This window comes from Trichogramma pretiosum, unplaced genomic scaffold (assembly GCF_000599845.2).
Source record: "Trichogramma pretiosum strain Unisexual culture from Peru unplaced genomic scaffold, Tpre_2.0 scaffold47, whole genome shotgun sequence".
In the NCBI taxonomy this organism is placed as follows: Eukaryota; Metazoa; Arthropoda; class Insecta; order Hymenoptera; family Trichogrammatidae; genus Trichogramma; species Trichogramma pretiosum.
The window spans coordinates 356,434-375,375 of NW_019640859.1; the positions used below are offsets into that span (position 1 = coordinate 356,434).

At 38.1% G+C, this 18,942-nt stretch overlaps 3 protein-coding genes across 3 annotated transcripts; 1 reads left to right on the top strand and 2 right to left on the bottom strand.

Moving 5' to 3' along the window:
- Positions 1–7,595: 7,595 nt before the first annotated feature.
- On the top strand, positions 7,596–8,823 carry LOC106654429 (laminin subunit alpha-like). Its single transcript, XM_014374280.2, has 4 exons — positions 7,596–7,981; positions 8,058–8,327; positions 8,421–8,540; positions 8,617–8,823. The coding sequence occupies exons 1-4, from the start codon at positions 7,633–7,635 to the stop codon at positions 8,745–8,747; spliced, it is 870 nt and encodes a 289-aa protein (XP_014229766.1). The 5' UTR covers positions 7,596–7,632; the 3' UTR covers positions 8,748–8,823.
- A 4,556-nt stretch (positions 8,824–13,379) lies between these two features.
- On the bottom strand, positions 13,380–14,890 carry LOC106654424 (GATA zinc finger domain-containing protein 14-like). The gene is made up of 3 exons (XM_014374274.2): positions 14,581–14,890; positions 14,321–14,474; positions 13,380–14,248 (listed from the first exon to the last, which is right to left on the bottom strand). The coding sequence occupies exons 1-3, from the start codon at positions 14,620–14,622 to the stop codon at positions 13,467–13,469; spliced, it is 978 nt and encodes a 325-aa protein (XP_014229760.1). The 5' UTR covers positions 14,623–14,890; the 3' UTR covers positions 13,380–13,466.
- A 360-nt stretch (positions 14,891–15,250) lies between these two features.
- LOC106654425 (FK506-binding protein 5-like) lies at positions 15,251–16,854 on the bottom strand. Its single transcript, XM_014374276.1, has 5 exons — positions 16,797–16,854; positions 16,300–16,406; positions 16,122–16,227; positions 15,937–16,041; positions 15,251–15,861 (listed from the first exon to the last, which is right to left on the bottom strand). The coding sequence occupies exons 2-5, from the start codon at positions 16,309–16,311 to the stop codon at positions 15,485–15,487; spliced, it is 600 nt and encodes a 199-aa protein (XP_014229762.1). The 5' UTR covers positions 16,312–16,406; positions 16,797–16,854; the 3' UTR covers positions 15,251–15,484.
- Between the last annotated feature and the right edge of the window lie 2,088 nt (positions 16,855–18,942).

Below are 18,942 nucleotides of genomic sequence, written 5' to 3' on the forward strand. Positions count from 1 at the left end.
TTGCGTTGCATATAGGCGATAATTATATACGAGGCCCGAGCTGCAGACAAAAATAAATAACAAAGGCAAAATTTCAATATTTTTGACTGCAGCATCTTTCATTTTGAAGATTTTTCAGCTTGCGTTAGAATTTTTTTAATTTAGCTCCGCATAAACATACATTCTATCTTATGATATATATACTATCTAGTTCTAGTCGGGGTGATCATACACATCTGGCTACGCGTGCCTAAAGTTTCGATCGTTTCTTACTCGACTCTTGTCAAAAATCATTGTCACTTCGTTCGATTTGAGCCACTAGACAACAGACACGCGAACACTTGAAATGTTTATTCCAAAAATAAGCCTACATACACTCGTCGCTGTACACTTGTTTCTCGAGTTTCTTTTTCTAAGCCACAGAGCACATCTACGAAAAAGGGTGCGCGCGCGGATAAAAGACATATGTTTAGCGAAAACAAATTTCGGACACTTTCAAAGCAAGTGACTGGTGAAAAAAAAAAGAATTTTAATTTTTACGCCACACTTTGGATCACGAGGCGCGAAGAAACAAATCGGATTTTCCGACCGACAAATTAATCCCCAATTAAAAATAAACGCGGGCGTTATTGAAAAATTTCCTTCCTAAGAGAGTCGCGTGTATATGAGGAATTAAAATATTAAATACATCTTATTATATTGAATATACAAATAAATAGGATGATCGAACACAGATCCGGGCATCGAACTGTTTTTGTATACGCGCACGTGTTATACGCGCGCAATTAACCGAATACGTTTAACAAGTTCATTCTAGCTCATCTTGAACAAGTGATATTTTCGCTTCCTCGGCGCAATTGTTTTACTTTCGGGTTATCAATTTTGCTATTGATCGATTTCGACCTTATATTTTGAAACTCTCGAGCATCCTTGAATATAAAAAAACGTGAGTCAAGCGCGTTTATGACGAACGCGAAATAATTGAAAGACGATCGGAATTTTTACCGCAATGAAACTGCTGAATAATTAGCATAATTCAATTTGTCGGTGATTTTTGAAAATCACCCGAGGTGGTCGGTTGGTTGGGATGATTAGAGCATTGATTAATTACGGTTCGCTTGGAACAATGGTGAGCATTCCATATAATTTGTTACCTGCGCCTTAATTAAACCATCTTAATCACCTGACATTTATCATATTAAATATTTTCGACAAGTACGAAGTTCTTTGATTACATCGTAAAAATTTAAATCAGAGAAGAAAGATATTTTTTATAATAGTTACTGTGACAATTGCCATTTTTTAAAAAGCTTAGAATAGAATTAAAGTTTCATTTAAGTAAATGATAAAAGGAAAATGAGTTAGATAGGTTTATGATTAAAGATTTCGAGTTACCCTAAACAAACGAAAAAAGTTTCTAAATGATATCGTCAGGTTTGATGATTGGGGAGGCACAGTTCTGACGAATACAATTGATGGCAATATAATATCATTTGTACAGTAGCAGCATAGATAATTAGTGACCTACAAGGAATAAATTGATTTTTTCAATAACACGTTGCATTTATAAGTCTTTTACAAATTAGATATTTTCAATTGTCAAAAAGTTACAAAATGCCAAAATAAATTGAAGTGCATTGCCGTTCCGAGCAATGATCTATATTCGACTTCTTTGTGACATTTGCACTTGACGATATTCAACACGCCCGCACTCTCAAAGACGAGTGGCGTAACGCGCGTGTGGTCTCGAGCGGTGATCATCATTTATAGATCGATCGATACTATCCAGAGAACAGTTTCTTATGTCCTAGATGTACTATCCATACTCTTACAATCCAGCAATCGAAAAGTTTAAACGAAGTGCCGACTCGATATTAACCACCGGAGCGTAAGAAAGTGACGAAATGTAACGCGATGATCAATGGAAAATGAGGCCGCATATATAGCACACTTTACTACAGAATCCAGTGTTACGCTCATGCGTTCCATCGGTAATTGTACTTCGTACCTGCGCACCCGAGTAAATAAATCGATACAGTACATTTGACATTACTTGCATAAATTCATACAGTGCAGTATTATTCCAGAAGCCGAGATCGTGAGAAAACGCACTTCGTGTCAATTATTTGCGTACTTTTGAACTAAATAATACATTTTAGTATTTTATCCGTCTGTATATAAATGCACCTGACTGCAAAAATCGCCCAGTAATCGTGTTCACTATGAAACATTGAATTATCGTACGTGTGGATCAAAAAATACGAATGCCTCTGTATGTGGGGGGCGCGCGCGAGGGTGAATTGATCCTCGGCACTGCATCTATACGTAACTGCGTGGGAGCATCGATCGGCATTCGTCGGGGCCAAAATCAAAACCGCATGCGAGGTATATTGGCTTGTGTAGTAGACACTGCGCGGGAGGATCGTCTATACGGTACTCAATGTATCGTATACTTCATAAAATTCATCTTCCTCGGGAATATGTATATAGTATAATATAAGAATGCAGCGAGATGAGAAAGAATGAGACGAGACGAGAGCTTCTTTGGTCACACACGTTATTATAGTAGCCTATACGCAACATGCAGCATAGCATATACTACCGCCTATACGGCAATAGTTCAATGGAGAGAGCACAAGTCGCGCAAGGGCGCATAATCGATATTATATTGCCCTTCTCGCTTTGACTCGATCTCTCTCGACGAGCCAAGCAAGTGGATACCGTGTGCTTTTTACCTCAACGTGAGTATGCGTGTGTGTTCACTGATGTACGTGTAGATTTGTTAAGTTATGTGGGTGTGTCGGTAATATCCAATGCACCATATAACACCGATACCGAAGTACGAAGAATTTCGAAAAAAAAAAGAAGTTGAGGTAATGTAAGAAAATTCCGTACACGGCGAAATTTGACTTTTAAGTTATGCGAAAAATCTGATAATGTCGCGCTATCGGATATCGAACTGAAAAAGGTATACCAAAGAATCTTTAGAGGCGTGACATCGAAGTTTTAACGAAGTTTCGAAAAGATTACCGAAGGGGTACTTCAAAACACTTTTGGCTTTCATCTATGCACGTGGCAATCAGTCCCGGTGGGGTATTTAATTTTTCTGGAAGAATTTGTTCGATTGAGGTCACTTATGGTTTGCAACTAAATCGATGATGTACGTAGTTATTAATGATTAGTAATTTATCGAGTTCAACGGAATACAAGAGGCCGCGCGGCGCTCGAAAGTTCGTAAAAAATTAATTGATCATATATCAAAGACGTGAAACGATAAATATTATAAGCTGTCGATAAAAAGTAAATATTACAAAAAAAACCAACGTATTAGGGGGGGTCGCAATATATGTAATCGAAGAAGTCATGAATGCCCTTCGAAGCGCCGAGCGCGTATTTCGTGAGATTCGCACGCGTGTAATCATATCGAGATGCAGAAGCATAGCTTTACTCGCTGACTATCGTAGCCTATATGGCCAGTAACAAAGCTCATGCGATATATTGGTGGCAGGGGTTCGCGACTTGACACACGATCTCGAAGATTGTGTCGACGATATCGAGATCGGTCCTATATACTCGAGGAGACCACCCGTGACGCGACCATCTCGGAGCTCTTTTTGGAAATTCATCCTCTAGCTGGGTTATATATGGGAGCAAGAGATGCACATCATCATCGGCAGGCGCGATGTCATTTTTTTTCGGGTGTCCAATGACCAGCGTTAAAAATGTTGAAACGTTAGCACCTCTTGTAATATAGGCATGCAGCTCTGCGCGTATAATAATATGCAACTACTCGCTCCACGGAGACGAACTCGAACTTCGAAGCTGAGATTTTCACTCGCAGACGAAAATCAGTTTTGAGAGATCACGACGCTAATCGTATACAATAAAATCGAGAAAAATCGGTTGCAGTAGGTGTATACATATCGAATTTCGTACTCTCAACGAGTGGATTTCGATATACAATATATATGTTTCGCGGATGTGCGGATACATAACGCGCGCGCGCGCGGCTTTGACATTTGTTTAACGCGAAAACGAGACGGAATCGCGCGGCGCGTGTAAGCACATGTTACAAAGTAGCTCGAATTGGATTCACGGTAGTCCTGCTCGCGAGAGATCTTGTTTGGAGATACATTTTAAATTATTACGGACACGCGTAACGATCCCGTTGACACGAGCAGTATTATTATGTATAGCATGTATACAAGCGAGACCGGAGATTTTACGGAGGCAGTGTCGCGCGTGTGTCGATCGGAAAAGAGCTATACATTTTATTCTACTGTAGACGGAGCATCGAATCTCGGAAACTTTCTCGGAACCTTTGCTTTTTAGTATACCACCGAAGTTTTTAAAGAGAATGCGACAAGCATCGACAGTGCCAAGTTGATTCGATTATGTCGCGCGCCAATGGTTTACGCACCCAAACATACGTATTTACCGAAGTAAAACCTCGTTAATTCGAAATGCATAGATTGCAGACTTAAATTTTGAATTATCGAGGTAAAATAAAGGTCAAATTAAAATAATTTCGAATTATTCATTTAATTATTCAATATTTGAATAAAATTTTAATCATTTTTCATAAAAATGTATTTAACGACACATTTACCTCATTTTCATATCACAAAGTATAATTATTGACTCTTTAAAGAGGTATTTAAAGTTCGTTTGACACAAACTTTCTTAAAAAGAAAATCAGAGATGTCTACGATTCATTATAATCCCGATCAAGGCCATTTAATAGTCACGGATATATACAGATAACTGACACAATGGCACGCGACTGATCTTTATCTTAGAGACTCATCTTTATGTAGACCACCTACATTACCCAGTAGCGAGTCTTAAATTAACCGAAGCTAATTGAGTTTAAAATGGCTTATTAGGTCACCGATGCAATATTTCCTGTCACACCCATTATAATCATCCGATTGAAACTCGACGGCAAGTGTGAACTCGTGATTCTCTGAACAATCACACTTCAATCGTGCGGTAATTCTAAAGAGCCTTGATGGTTTGAAATCAAAAGAGAAGCTCGAGTACGGGTGGTATGTCTAGAAAGGCTGGACCATGCATACATTCCATACCTGTTGATCAAATTTAAGAGCTCGTTGCAAGGAATGAAAGTAATCGATGACAACCATCGTCGACTAATTGTATAATCGTTTATAGAGCAATAGAGAAAAAAAGTCACTTCGAGCAATAGAGATCAGCCCGTTAGATTTGCATGCATGTCATATATTCTACAAATCAGTCCCTTCGAAGAAGAAGAGAAACACGATCGGGCGACGAAGATCGACGAAGTGTGAAGCTCAACTAGAGACGTTTATTCGATCGGATACTTATTGACCGGAAGCTTCGCGAGTATAAAACAAGCGAATATTGATATTTATTATTATTTTTTTTTTTATAAAAAAAATGGAGTGACGGCTTCGTTCGTGGAAAATAATTATGCAAATCGACTGGACAAACTTGTAAGTACATGGATTAACTCGTGCAACCTATTAGATGCGTTTAATGATAATAACTGAATTCGTATCTCGTACAATCGATATAAGCTAATAGAGGAAAAAACCCGGAACGCTCAGGTAGCATATAGAAGAATAATGTATAAGCTCATTAGACCTTATTTAGAATTATGACCTGATTAAAGTTATCGTCATTGTGAATTGCGATAGGGCAATATTGACGCAGCTCTGAAAATGTGACTCATGCTTCGACGCACTGGTCAAAGTATCCTTTTTTCGGGCACAAAAATATCGAGCGACGATTCATCAAATTTGCTCCTTAACGATCATTATCTCTCGTAAGTATAACGCGTTTAGTCGCATTCCTCAGGACCGACTTAAGGAATTCAGAAGCTACAAATCATCATCGTGGTTCCCGCCGATTGACAATCGGCGGGACGTCAAAACGGGGCGGCGGCGGCACAATAATAAGAAGCAAAAAGCCAGAAGAAGGCAAAGCGACCGAAGAGGACGATCGGCATGGTTTTCTTACGACACGCGTGCGTCGCGACGTTCGCGATTATAATATTATTCGTTCTTTTTTTTTATATACACACACAGGTGATTCGATGACAGATTGGGCGCTATTCGTAAACGATATTGGTCGACTCGTGTGTGTGTGCGCGCTATATAGGCTTTAACGTTGCTGCGCGCCACCCGACCTCATCATCGTTTCAATTACACAATTTATATTACAGGCGCCACAGTTTGCGAGCAAATCAATCGTAGCGTTATTTATTTCTTTGAACGCGTTTTCGGTTTCGGTTGATGGTTCCTCTCATTTTATTCAGAGTCTCGGAGTTTTGCCCTCGAGTAAATATACAAAAGACGCACGAGAGTACCCATAGCTGCCGCGTATTGTTGTATCCTTTATTTCATTATATTAAACCGAAAAGTCCTCGTTATCGCAATTTACATTATACGTACTCGCGAACCGCGACGTTTTCGTTTCTCTTTATTTATTATTATTTTTTTACCGGGCGAAAATATTATTCACGCACACGTATGCACGCACAAGCTGAATTTCGCAGCGCAGTCGAAGAGATCCGACGAAAATCCGGTGAAACGCCTACATCCGCCATCGAGGTTCGACCAGAGCTACTCCGCAAAATCGCGTAAGCGAACGAACGAGCGAGCGAGAGTCAACAGTTTCTGCGAAAATTTGATACATAATATAATAAATACAACTTTTACGAGTTAATTAAGTTGGGCGCGCGCTTCTATCGATCTGCCACATTATATATATACTATCCGGCTTTTTCGGTGGTGGATTTTTTTTCTCTCTTCTCTTCTTCATCGCCACTGTTGCCACTGCGAAAGCAGGAACTTGCAAAGAAGCATCATTTCCGCTTTGTGTATATACGCTCATTTTAATTTCGTCCATGATCATCGAGACACGCAGCGGGGGTAGTACATTTACGTATAAGGCCGGTTGCGAATTTGCGATCCAATCAACCCCGGACTATGGTCTCGGCTTAAACTTACGAGGAAAATCGTCAACTGCTGGACTTAACTACCTTTAAAAGTCTCATGAGGAATTTCTCAATTTTTCTTTCTATTTAATCCTTATTCTATCTCTCAAGTTTTAGTCGCGGCTGTTTTATTAAATACTCATTTTCCACCTTTTTTCATTTATTTTGCGAGTCTAAATGAAGATACTCGACATTATGTGGTCAAGTACTTTGTATGGATGTGGTTCATCGTCAAATTTCAAAAGTAGCTCAAAAGAAAAATCATGAGAATTGTGTGATAAATTTAAATAGTATTCCTTCTGGGAAAAGAGGTGATTTTTTATTAACATTGAGACACTTGTGTACATTATGAAATGCCGAAAAACACGTGCATAAAATATAATATACAATATTGGCCGTACGAGTTCTCTGGGAAAAAACTAGATTTAAACTTACATTTTCGTGTATAACCAAGCTTATCTGTTGTGTATTTTACAATGATTATTAGCTATCAGACCATTGAATATTTTTTTATGATCACAAATACGCACGAGAACTTACGTCATTTACTATTGTCACGCTTCAAAGTCTTATCTCTTGGTCACGACCTATAAATAGCATATCATTTTTAAGCAAAAAACGAGTATATAGTCTCAACGGTAATCTCTAGATCGCTACGCGCAAAATACCTAACAATGGCCAATATTTTAGCGACTTTGTTGAATGTTGCACTAGTTCTGAACATTGTTTTATCGAGCCCCGCGCCAGACGCAGTGTCAAAAAAATGTCCCTTCAAAGGTAGATTCTATTACGACAATCGCTTTTGCACCTGCAACAGGGAAACGGACGAGATCCAGTGCCAAGATCGCGTGAACGAATACAAAGATGAGCTCCAAGTGACTCAATTGCAGAGCGTCCAAATTACCTGCGAGCCAGCTTCCGTATTCGACCTCGACTGCTCGCACACGTGCGTCTGCGACGCCGAAGGATCATCGGCGCTATGCGCCTACAGCTTTAAAAAATGCACAGAGGATCAAGCCAAAGGTAAACTATTCATTTTACATTTGTTTTTGTTCTCGATAAAACTGTGTCAGCAATGTCGTTACTTTTTTACGCGCAGAACTACTGAATCAGTGCACTCCCGGAAGCATACTGAACGACGACTGCAACACTTGCGTCTGCGACGAGAGCGGCAAACCCGTCTGCACGAAACTAGATTGCGATGTGGCTTATGCCGCAAGAAGTCCGAATGGACAAGTTATCTGCGTACCCGATACTTCGTACGTATTGCAATGCAACGATTGTGAATGTTCACCCGATGGTCTCGAATGGGAATGTAACAAGATGGGATGCAGTCCCTTCTACTCGATCTATCACGAATCTCTTACAAGTATTGTCTGAATTTTTATCAGGTTTTTGATGTGGAACATCTTTTTTTACTTTTTGTTCGCCAATTTTAACGATTATATTTGTTCTTGTTCAGACGTGACGACGACCTGCGAACCAAAGCAAAAATACGAAAGTGGTTGTCAAGAGTGCTACTGCGGTGATAGCGGTAAATATGCCTTGTGCATCGGAATCGAGTGTGACGAAAATAGCGAACGTAAGCATCAAATTTAATATTGAAAAAAACACGACAAATGACGCAAGACTAATCAACTCGACAATCTAACTTTTAGCTACGAATACCATCGAGAAATGTTTACCTGGCTCTATAGTGACCAAAGACTGCAATTCCTGCGTTTGCAACGATGACGGCAAGGCCGTGTGTACCCAGCTACTCTGTGATCTAAAATTCAATAAAGTTTAATTTTATTTTGCCAATTATTTAGATATTCCGCTGACTATGTATTGTCAATTATGATATTAAAATTTACATCGCAATATTTAATTTGACTTGCTGGACGAATTTTATTCGACGACAAGAAAGGATACTCTCGCAGGAATGAAGCGACGCATTACTGCGGCATCGTTTAAGCAACAGTTGGTTAATTTGTATATAAAATGAAAAAGGAGCGAAAAAAAAATAACGCGTCGCGGCCAGCATCAAAGTAGAAAACACTCGTATTAGAAAAGTATTAAAAGAAAATTTTAACACCCGAAGAGCCCCGAAAAAATAATATCCGAGTCATTGAAACTTACAAGCGAATAATTCAGACGTGTATATAGGTGTCGGAACTTAGAACGAAGAAGATGAAAAAAGAGTATTATATGTACAAGAGCCGAAAAAGTTTTAGTTTAATGCGTTATATACGGTTGTATTGGGGTGTATGTGCTATATACGCAGGTATATGCACGCGAGGCATGCCTTAGCTCGGCTGAAGAAGAAGCATATGGGCAGTGCCAGGTAGTGTGCTCGCGGCAGACGGTTAGCAGCAACAGAGGTGAGTATATATAGCGACGCTGCCGACAATCCGCAGCCGATCCATCCCGATCGTAGGCCCAATATAATACCGAGTAACGAATGCACATTCGCTACCTTGGTTTTCGAAAAGGATAAACGTACGTACGCGTGTGCGTCTCTGTATATCTTTCAGAAATCTACTCTCACTTTTACCCTTTTCTCTCTCTGTCGAGTGGTGGTTTATAATCCGCCGACGCGAGCAAAAATCAGGTGGCGCGTATATAATATACCTGTAACGTATTATCTCGAGCTTATATAATAAAAGCGAGTGCGCGTTATAACTCGGGTCGCTTTTCGAACCCCATTAATTTGCGCGCACTTTTGCTCAACACGAGTGCGCAGTGCATCGTGATGCAGTTGCTGCAGGTACCTGCAAAGCTTGCAGCACACGCGAACGAATTTCGAGCGCGTCGACTGTCCCTCCAACATAATTATAATAATACGAAAGCGTTCGAGTATACGCACGAAAAAGAAAAAGAAGAAGGAGTCTCTAGTGGCTGCGTCGGGCACGTGCCAGTCCACAACCGGAGATAGGTATATTATAAGGGGCGACTCTGCGAGCGATAATGTTTTTTCATCGCATGCTCTTTGGTTTATTTTCTTTTCACCTTCGCGTTACGCGTGCATACCATTACATACTTGTACTAATACGCCCGGGCCTTCTTTTTTAAGTATCCGAGCGATAATTCTTTTGGAGAGCTGTCGTAGCCGAAATATGCCCGCGCGTACTCGAGAGAGAGATGGGGTGGGATGGGCGCGAGCGCGTGCCACATTATGATTATTTACAGCTTTATTACGCAAATGTATATAATACACGGTGGCACGAGAGAAAGAGAAGCTTCTAAGAATCGCGCGGAGAAAAGAGACCCATAATCGATACTAATTGATCTTTTTTCAATTATAATACGTTAAAATAAACATCGGATTAATTTCCTGAATTATGGAGAAGTCGGTAGCAAATATCAGCTGGACGAACGAGAATGATTTTGACGCGGCACGCGAGGACATGATTCAACTGAATGAGCAATATATACATCAAAATATGTAAGGTGCAGAACCGCGTTGTCGTGTAATAACGATCATTCGGAGTTACTCGTAATTATTTCACTCCGCACGCTTAGACAAGCATTTAAGTACGATTCGACACGAATAGCGTAGTAGTTTGAAATTCAATTTTGTATTTATTATTCAATAGAAAATAATAATAATCGAATCGAAAGCTCACGCATGTATATATTTATGCATGCGTGTAAGTAGGTTATCAAATACACTCGTACAACATAAAGAGGCTACATAACATATACATGGATGTACGCGGGTGTGTGTATGTTTTGGGGTCCGAACCCCGCGCGCTGGCTCGTGCTACGTCTGCCAACTGTGCTTTTGGCTGTCGGGGTCCGTCACATAGTCAGTCCCTCTTTCTCTCCCCCGAACGACGAGCCCGCGATTGCCGCTTGGCTCGTGCTTCATCCTCGATCGCTCGCTTTTACCCTGGATCACCGACATTTATAAGTAGTGACTCGCGCAAACGCGTAGTATACCCATTTCGATGAGTATTGTAACACACAGACACACGTGCGCACTACAAACGCCATTAAACTTATGAAAAATATCAATTCCTCGTGTGCGTATGTACCACAGTATTATACAAACACGCACGCGTCTGTTTATGTACTTATGAGCTCTTTCATCTTCTTTTTTTTGCCTTCGCTCTTCTTTCAACGACGTAGATGAGCACGCGCGCGCCTAAAGTCAAGTAATATCGAGTTTCGAGCCAAAATATACATATTATATCGGAGTACTACTTGTTTCATCGTTGTAAACGTAATCCACCACCGACATGTAAATATATAATTCGAGTGTGTTCGCAGTTTTAATGCTATACGATTGTAATATTATATAGATTTGGTGGCGGCGACGGCATGTCGACTGGAGGTCGGCTCCGACTTTTGCTATATACGATTATCGTCATCTTCTTCGATTACTGTTCATACGCGTGTGCGATCATTCACTGTCACGCTACGCTGATTCGCGCCACGCGATGAATAATTAATTAACAATCACTTTTATTTTCTTTCTTACTTTTTTTACCATTATATAGATATTTTTTTCGTTTCAACCGCAATTAGATTCGAAACGCCGAGTGCCTTGATTTCGTTGTTGTACCGAATGGAAATCGCGCGTGAAAGTATAATCATTTGCCAGAGTAATTGTGCTAGGAGAAATTTCAAGCACAAGCGCGCGCAATTTCTCCTCACGAGACATTTTTCCTAAGTATCAAAAAAATAGGACGCACGATTAGAGGAGAAGAGCCCCTTTCCTATATTTATATCATTAATGTCAATTATTTCACCGCGTCGAGCTTTTCAAATTTAGAATTCATGTACGCAAATTTACGCATACGAGAGGGGGCAAGTGCATTTTTAATATGCTTAATTATCTATGGCCTGGCTTTAGAAATGCGTAAATCATAAATCTACCTCGGACAGAAATATTTTTAAGACTGAAAGGAAGAAATATATTGAAGATATTACGGAGATACTAAAGAAGTTTTACATTTCAATCATGTGGTATGGCAAATTAATGTAGTATGACGTATAACACGCACAAAATGACACTCTGGAAAAATACAATACTTTTTGATATTGGTTTAATGGAGCTTTCAATAAAAAGTACTAAGTTAGTAACATATTATTATAACAAAGTACCTTATCTGAAATTTTTATGTTTGATTGCGATCTAAGAAGAAAATCTTCACTGCAAATGTTATTGATTACACCGCAGCTATTATCGACCTCGCCAATGAGTTATAATCGGCGAAACAACGCGAGCCGCTCGCGGTACACAGCATATAATACGGCTCCATCAATGTCAATATATAATATGCGCAAAAAGATCGAGCATTTCTCAGTTGCGAGCTGGCGATGATGTATATATTGCGTACGGACTCACACACACGTGAACACAAGCCGAAGCTATAAATGTATTGTAATAGGCAAACTGTCGCGTGCATTAAAGAGCCGAAAGAGGTTGGCGCGCGTATAGATCACTCACAGGACCGCGGCGGTGATTAATTAAATGCATTCCTATGATAATTTTCCAGTCATTTAGCTTCGAGACTGACAGAAAGTAATATATAATAATAATGAGCGACGCTTCGACTTTTGCCTGTATAAGATACAATGCTACACATAAAGTACTGGGCAGTAAATATGATTAAGCCTCGTTCGGTACCAAGCGAAATACTAATCATGGTATAAAAAAAATTGATACGTGTCAGGGAGAGTTTCAAAAAATATATACATGAAAAACGTGTACTTTGTGGTAGTCATTTTCAAAAGAGATACTCTACGAAATTGAATATTCGTGGCAAAAGTACATTTTCTTTAGTGGGCGAATAAGGTTTTGCCTGTAACGAGATGGGATACGCGTTTAGAAAATGACAAATGATACGAAATTCGAAGGGGATGATTGACCTTCATCTTCTGAGTCATTAATGACATAATATACAAAGCTGCTCTTTTAATAATTGAGATAGGGATGTTACTTCTACAGTGTTTGATATAAATTTGTAAGTGATTTTTGTATAAAATATTTTATTTTCGCACAATATTAATAAAAGTACTAACATTTTATCCTAATTTTTTTCTACTTACTAAGACACAATTTAGCTTTTACTAACTTAAAAAAAAGTGGAAAGTTATTTCTTAAAATTAATCGTTTTTTCACTGTTGATAAAGGATAAATATAACTTCTTATAATCAAGAGCTTGAATAAAATTAGATTTTTATTCATTCCATTCAGTTTTCACATAAAATGTGATTCGAAGATATTTTTTCTCAAGAACAATGTTAGAAAATGAATACTATGTAAAAATTCAATTGAATAATTTTCAAAATCAAAAGAGTAAAGTAATCAAAAAGAGTAATCAAAAGAGTCCTTTTTCCTAATGTCTAATTTTGGTCAATATTAAAAAAAATTAAACAAATTGAACTCTAAAATAATGCATAATCATATCAAAAATTAAAAAGTCTAATTGCTCAAGAACAATCAAATGGTTGTCAAGCAGGAAAAGATAATCCAAAAAAATTTAACGTTAAAAAATTATTTTACTAATGTTAAGATTCAGTATCTATCGTAGTAAGTATATGGGTCGTATGAAAAAACATTGTTCATGAAGGTAACAAAGTTATTGAAAAGTCTATTTTTAAAGCCTTTAGTGTAAACACCTAAACTATGATTGCTACGATTGTTGTAGCTGTTGTAACCATAGTATTGATTGGGATTATACCTGTCACATACCCATTCTCCATATTTATTATAATAGTAATTGTTACCACAAAAATTATTTCTTCTTCTGTAATTTTGATTGTATGGATTTCGGTAGTAATTCTTTTTCCAAGAATCATTATCGTCATGATTTCTGTGGTAGTTTCTTCTACTTTGATTTTCATAAGGTTCAACTCTGTTATTTTTATAAGTTCTTGTTTGCTTCCATGTCCTACGGACAGATTGACTTCTTTCTTCACTACTATCTTTTTGGGTAATTTGCGAGTTAGAAGCATTATTTTGAGTCAAATTTTGAGTTGGATTGTTTGGCAATTTAAAATTGTGGACAATTGTTGAATTGGCTGGGCTACTGTGATGTCGAGACTCTGAATTTATGATCTGTCCTATAGAAGATCTTAATTTTCTGGGAACCGCAACTGTAGAAACACTACTTTCTTGACTTGTCGCAAAGTCTGCTTCTTCTGTCTGCGTGGATTTGGTAGCCACTTCGACCACTCTCACTGGTGCAAAGTTGAAATCAACAGCGGCAGGAGCAGCAGGTGTTGTTTTATTTCCTCTGCTTACATTAGTTGTAACGATTTCTTCCTCAACAACGACCTGTTGCACGACAGCAGCATCTGCGTAAACATAAATAGAAATAAATTAAATGCGTAAAAGTTTGCATTAGAAGCAGCGATAAAAATACGAACCACGCATAGAATTATCACGCATAGAATTATCCCTCAAAGAATCATCCACTGTGAGAGATAAGTAATTCTCGTTCGTAGTGTCGTTGGTTTCTTCCTCATCTTCGGACAAGAAAATAACCGATGAATAATCACTCGCGTCGTCCTCTCTCTCCAACTATAATCGAACACCAAAACAAATTACAAATGTCGTTATGATGCAGATCAGATACCTTATAGGAATGGTCATTAAAACTACGAGAAAGAGAAATTATCAGTCTTACCTTTTCGACGTCAGCGTCCGTCAACTTTTCTATCGAACTCATGGCGATAAATGTAATACAGTATTGATCTTCAATCGAAATAGATAACTGGGCAGCAAATAGTCGTCTTTTATATTCAACAAATGTGCACTTACACGAGACACGAGTTCATTCGAAACTTGCACGTTTCTACTGAGATAACAATAACAAAACTACCAAAAAACGCGAATCGACTGAAGTACGATGGTACTCGAAATGACAAAGTGACTTGTGGACATGACCGGCCCTCGACCAAAATCTGCACGCACTTGGCATGAATTAAACAAGCGACAACGAGTTATAGCGTTTCATGCGCGCCCCCCAATCGCCAACCGACACTTTTCTCGCATACAGTTTTTCGACGGTCGGGTGAAATTCCGCGAATTGATTTGAGTGCCGTGCCAATCGCCGCGCATCTGCAGTCAAGTGGCGACATCGCGCCTTTTTCGCTGCTCGGACCGTTTGCATTCGAATTCACTAACGTATTTGTATCGAATATTTCTTTTATGTATCGAAATCAGTTCAGATCGTTTTTATAATTATTAAATAAATTGGGTGTATAAACTATAAAAATGTAATTTCTGTAAGTTTAATAGTAAACAAAAAAGAAGTTTAATAGTTAATTCATAACATTATGTAACGTACTTTTTTATGAAAGTACAAAGGTGTAAATGTGACATAATTTTTCAATGAACAACGCCATTATACAACGTACTTTTCGTATAAGTATAACTAACAATTCAATTTACACTATCAGTAATGGTGCGATGATTCTTTAAAATGAAATGAAATCTCGATGAACAAAAGCAACGATTCAACATTATTAATTGTAACAATGGTTAACAAGTAAGTGCACAAACTTATTTCCGCAAATATCAAATGCAGATTATTGCAATCGTTCGTCTCCTTGGCACAGTAGTTTTAGAATGTCCACGAAAACGTTAAAACCTTTGCGTAAATTGTTGAAGAATTCCTCCTGATTGTTGACGTTGTTATTGATATTATTGTTGTACGGATAACCCAGACGCTCGTGAACCGGCCGTTTCAAGCCCGGAGCGATTTCCCTCCTGAAGTAGGGTAAATTTGGCCGATGGTTGTTGAAGCGCTGGCGATACCCAGAGTAAGTTTTGAACGGGCGCCTGTTCAATCTATTATTGTTGTAATTGTTGTTGCGCCTGTAAGAATAGTTCGAGGAGTCAGTGCTAGTGGATTGATCCGGCATGGCGGGACTTATCGACGCCGCTGTTGAGTTATCATTCGGGCCTGTTGAAAAGATTTTATAATAGTTAGATATATTGTGAGCATACACTTGCTAGAAATAATTTAGGTAAGTTGTACCTGCTAATAACTTCTCGGTAATTTGCGACATGTTTTCACTTTTGAAATTAGCTTTTTGCACGGAAACTCTTCTTAAAGAATTGATCAGAGAATCGCAGGTTGCATCTGTTGAGAGACAAATAGTGTAGACGTGTTACGTTCTAATACGAGATTTTTTTGCAATTTAAGAAATGAATAATACTTACCATCGTAAGCTACCTCCACCGTGTCGCTCAGCGTCGACCCGAGATCGTCGTCTGAATCGTAATCCGTCATATCCTCCGAATTAGGGTATTTCAAAATTCTCTCGTTCTGATTCGATTCGAATATGTTAAAAATATAATAACATTTGGTTGAATTACGTTAAAAGATTGTTGAACTTACGTGTTCCTTCATGGTTAATCGTCTTAAATTCGCAGCCGTTGCAAACAGGTGAGAGGTTATGGTAAATGATTAACGACGAAGCTTTGCTTCATAGGTATGGACGTACACTGTAGATAAAAGAAAAAACATTTCAATACAGTACGATGCATACCATATCGTAAGCTGTACATTCAGCTAAAATATGCTGCTCTGTTTTCTGCTTGCTTAAAAGTACAATCCTAAACGACCTTCGGATCATCGATATCGATACATTTTTTACGCGCTAAGCATTTCATTACACTCACAGTTACATCGCATTACGGATTTGTTTAACTAATAATTATACAAAAACAACTGTTAGTGATTATGATTTGAAAAAAAAATTTTCTTTAATTTTAAAATTAATGAAAAATTGTATTACTAAAATTATTGCATTAGATATCCGCGAAACTTAAGTATTTAATTTAACTGTCCTAATTTAAAACTTTTTCTAGTGACAGGTGTAATTCAATATGTACCTCAAAATGGTTGTAATCTTTCTGACGCGAAGACTCAGAGGTCTAAAGAGCAACTGAGATTCGCTCTAGCTCAAATACAAACAAAAGCCTGCATTTTTTTAAGAGGCATCGGGAAATTCGTATACGACGCTCGCGTGTATATGCTTTTTGAAGGAGTCCGCATTGTGTACACAGATAACAGATTAAAAGTACAGTCGTTAGGTTAATGAGCTGACTGGAAAGCTGAATGTAATATAAACATCTGCTTTGTTATTATGCAAAGTTTAATACTACAAAACAATAATTTGTTTTTATACAATTTATTAAATCAAAAACTAATCTTCTAAACCTGAAATCAAGAAAAATTTTTGAATTTATCGACTCTATAACTCGTATCGCAATGTAAGCACGAAATTGTCATGTTAGGTAATGCATATTAATGAATATTCTACTTTGATTTAGAGCCACGTATTATTACAAGAGGTTTATCAAAAATCCAGTAACTAACTAAAAGCTCGCCCCATTCTTAGTTTCAAACAAGATGTGACAAAAAATTTTCAGCTGATCGTTGCACGAAGAGCTGCTGCTGGTAACCAAGAAGTAAATAATAAAAAATGTAATGATAGTTGATACCAGTAAAGACACAATCTTATTGGCACAATTTTTAATGAAATTTCAGAAAATGTAAGTATCTATACATATTTACAATTGCCAATCATCATTTCTTCTCGAAATTTTGACATGAATAATCTTCGCAATCTTCATGTACTTTCCTTTGATGTATGCGCAATTGAAATTTTAGCCCAAATTTTCTATCGCATTTGTCACATGCGAAATCTTTACGACCTTCGTGTACAGTCCTTTGATGCACAAACAAGCTTGATGATTGTCCAAATTTTTTCTCGCATTTGTCGCATACGTAATCTTTGCGACCCTCATGGACTGTCCTTTGATGCTTTAACAAATCTGATCTACTTAGACATTTCTTCTCGCATTTGTCACATGCGAAATCTTTGCGACCTTCGTGTACGATCCTTTGGTGCTTCAATAAATCTGATCTATATCCAAATTTATTCTAGCATTTGTCGCATTCGAAATCTTTACGATCTTCGTGTACTGCCTTTTGGTGGGAAAGCAAAGTCCATTTGTGTCCAAATTTTTCCTCGCATTTTTCACATGCAAAGTCTCTGCGACCTTCGTGTATCGTCTTTTGATGCCTGATGAAATCTGATTTTCTTCCAAATTTCTTCTCGCATTTATCACATGCATAATCTTTCCGACCATCGTGGATTATCTTTTTGTGGGTTAGCAAATGCCATTTTAGGGAAAATTTCTTCTCGCACTTGTCGCACGCGTAATCTTTCCAACCTTTGTGCACTGTCCTTTGGTGAATTGACAAATCCCATTTTTGTCCAAATTTTTTCTCGCACTCGTCGCATGGGTAATCTTTGCGATTTTCGTGGATTGTTTTTTGGTGTTTGATCAACTCGCATCGTTGCCCAAACTTCTTTCCGCACTTATTGCATGCGTAGTCTTTGCGACCTTCATGTACTGTCCTTTGGTGGACTAGCAAATGGTGTTTATATCCAAATTTTTTTTCGCAACTGTCACATGCGAAGTCTTTGCGACCTTCGTGGACTATCCTTTGGTGCACAAACAAGCTCGATGATTGTCCAAATTTTTTCTCGCATTTGTCGCATGCGAAATCTTTTTGACCTTCATGTACTGTCTTTTGGTGCTTTAACAAATCAAATTTACTTCTGAATTTCTTCTCGCACTTGTTGCATTCAAAATCTTTGCGTCCTTTGTGTAATGTCCTTTGGTGATAGAGCGAATTATGTTTTTTTGTAAATTTCTTCTCCCAATTATTAAATAAGTAATCTTTGTGATTCCTATGGACTGTTTTTATGTGCCTGAGCAAACTCTGTTTATTTACAAATCTTTTCGCACACTTTTCACATAAGTAATCTTTAAAAACTTCGTGAAATATTCTTTTGTGCTTGAGTAGAGTTGGTTTATTTTCGAATTTCCTTTCGCACTTGTTACATGAGAAATCTTCTCGATCTTTGTGTACTAATTTTTGATGCGTGAACAAACTCGATTTTTTCACAAATTTTTTCTCGTACTCGTCGCATGCAAAATCTTTGCAGTTTTTGTGTACTGATAT

Excerpts from the sequence above, each read along its gene's own strand:
- LOC106654424 (XM_014374274.2), bottom strand. The coding sequence starts at position 14,622 with ATGAGTTCGATAGAAAAGTTGACGGACGCTGACGTCGAAAAG. Across the intron at positions 14,475-14,580 it reads CGGACGCTGACGTCGAAAAG|TTGGAGAGAGAGGACGACGC; the intron begins GTAAGACTGATA and ends GTTCGATTATAG. Across the intron at positions 14,249-14,320 it reads GCGTGATAATTCTATGCGTG|ATGCTGCTGTCGTGCAACAG; the intron begins GTTCGTATTTTT and ends ATGTTTACGCAG.
- LOC106654425 (XM_014374276.1), bottom strand. Across the intron at positions 16,042-16,121 it reads GGTGGAGGTAGCTTACGATG|ATGCAACCTGCGATTCTCTG; the intron begins GTAAGTATTATT and ends GTCTCTCAACAG. Across the intron at positions 15,862-15,936 it reads TACCGAGAAGTTATTAGCAG|GCCCGAATGATAACTCAACA; the intron begins GTACAACTTACC and ends TCTTTTCAACAG.
- LOC106654429 (XM_014374280.2), top strand. The coding sequence starts at position 7,633 with ATGGCCAATATTTTAGCGACTTTGTTGAATGTTGCACTAGTTCTGAAC. Across the intron at positions 7,982-8,057 it reads CACAGAGGATCAAGCCAAAG|AACTACTGAATCAGTGCACT; the intron begins GTAAACTATTCA and ends TTTTACGCGCAG. Across the intron at positions 8,328-8,420 it reads CTATCACGAATCTCTTACAA|ACGTGACGACGACCTGCGAA; the intron begins GTATTGTCTGAA and ends GTTCTTGTTCAG.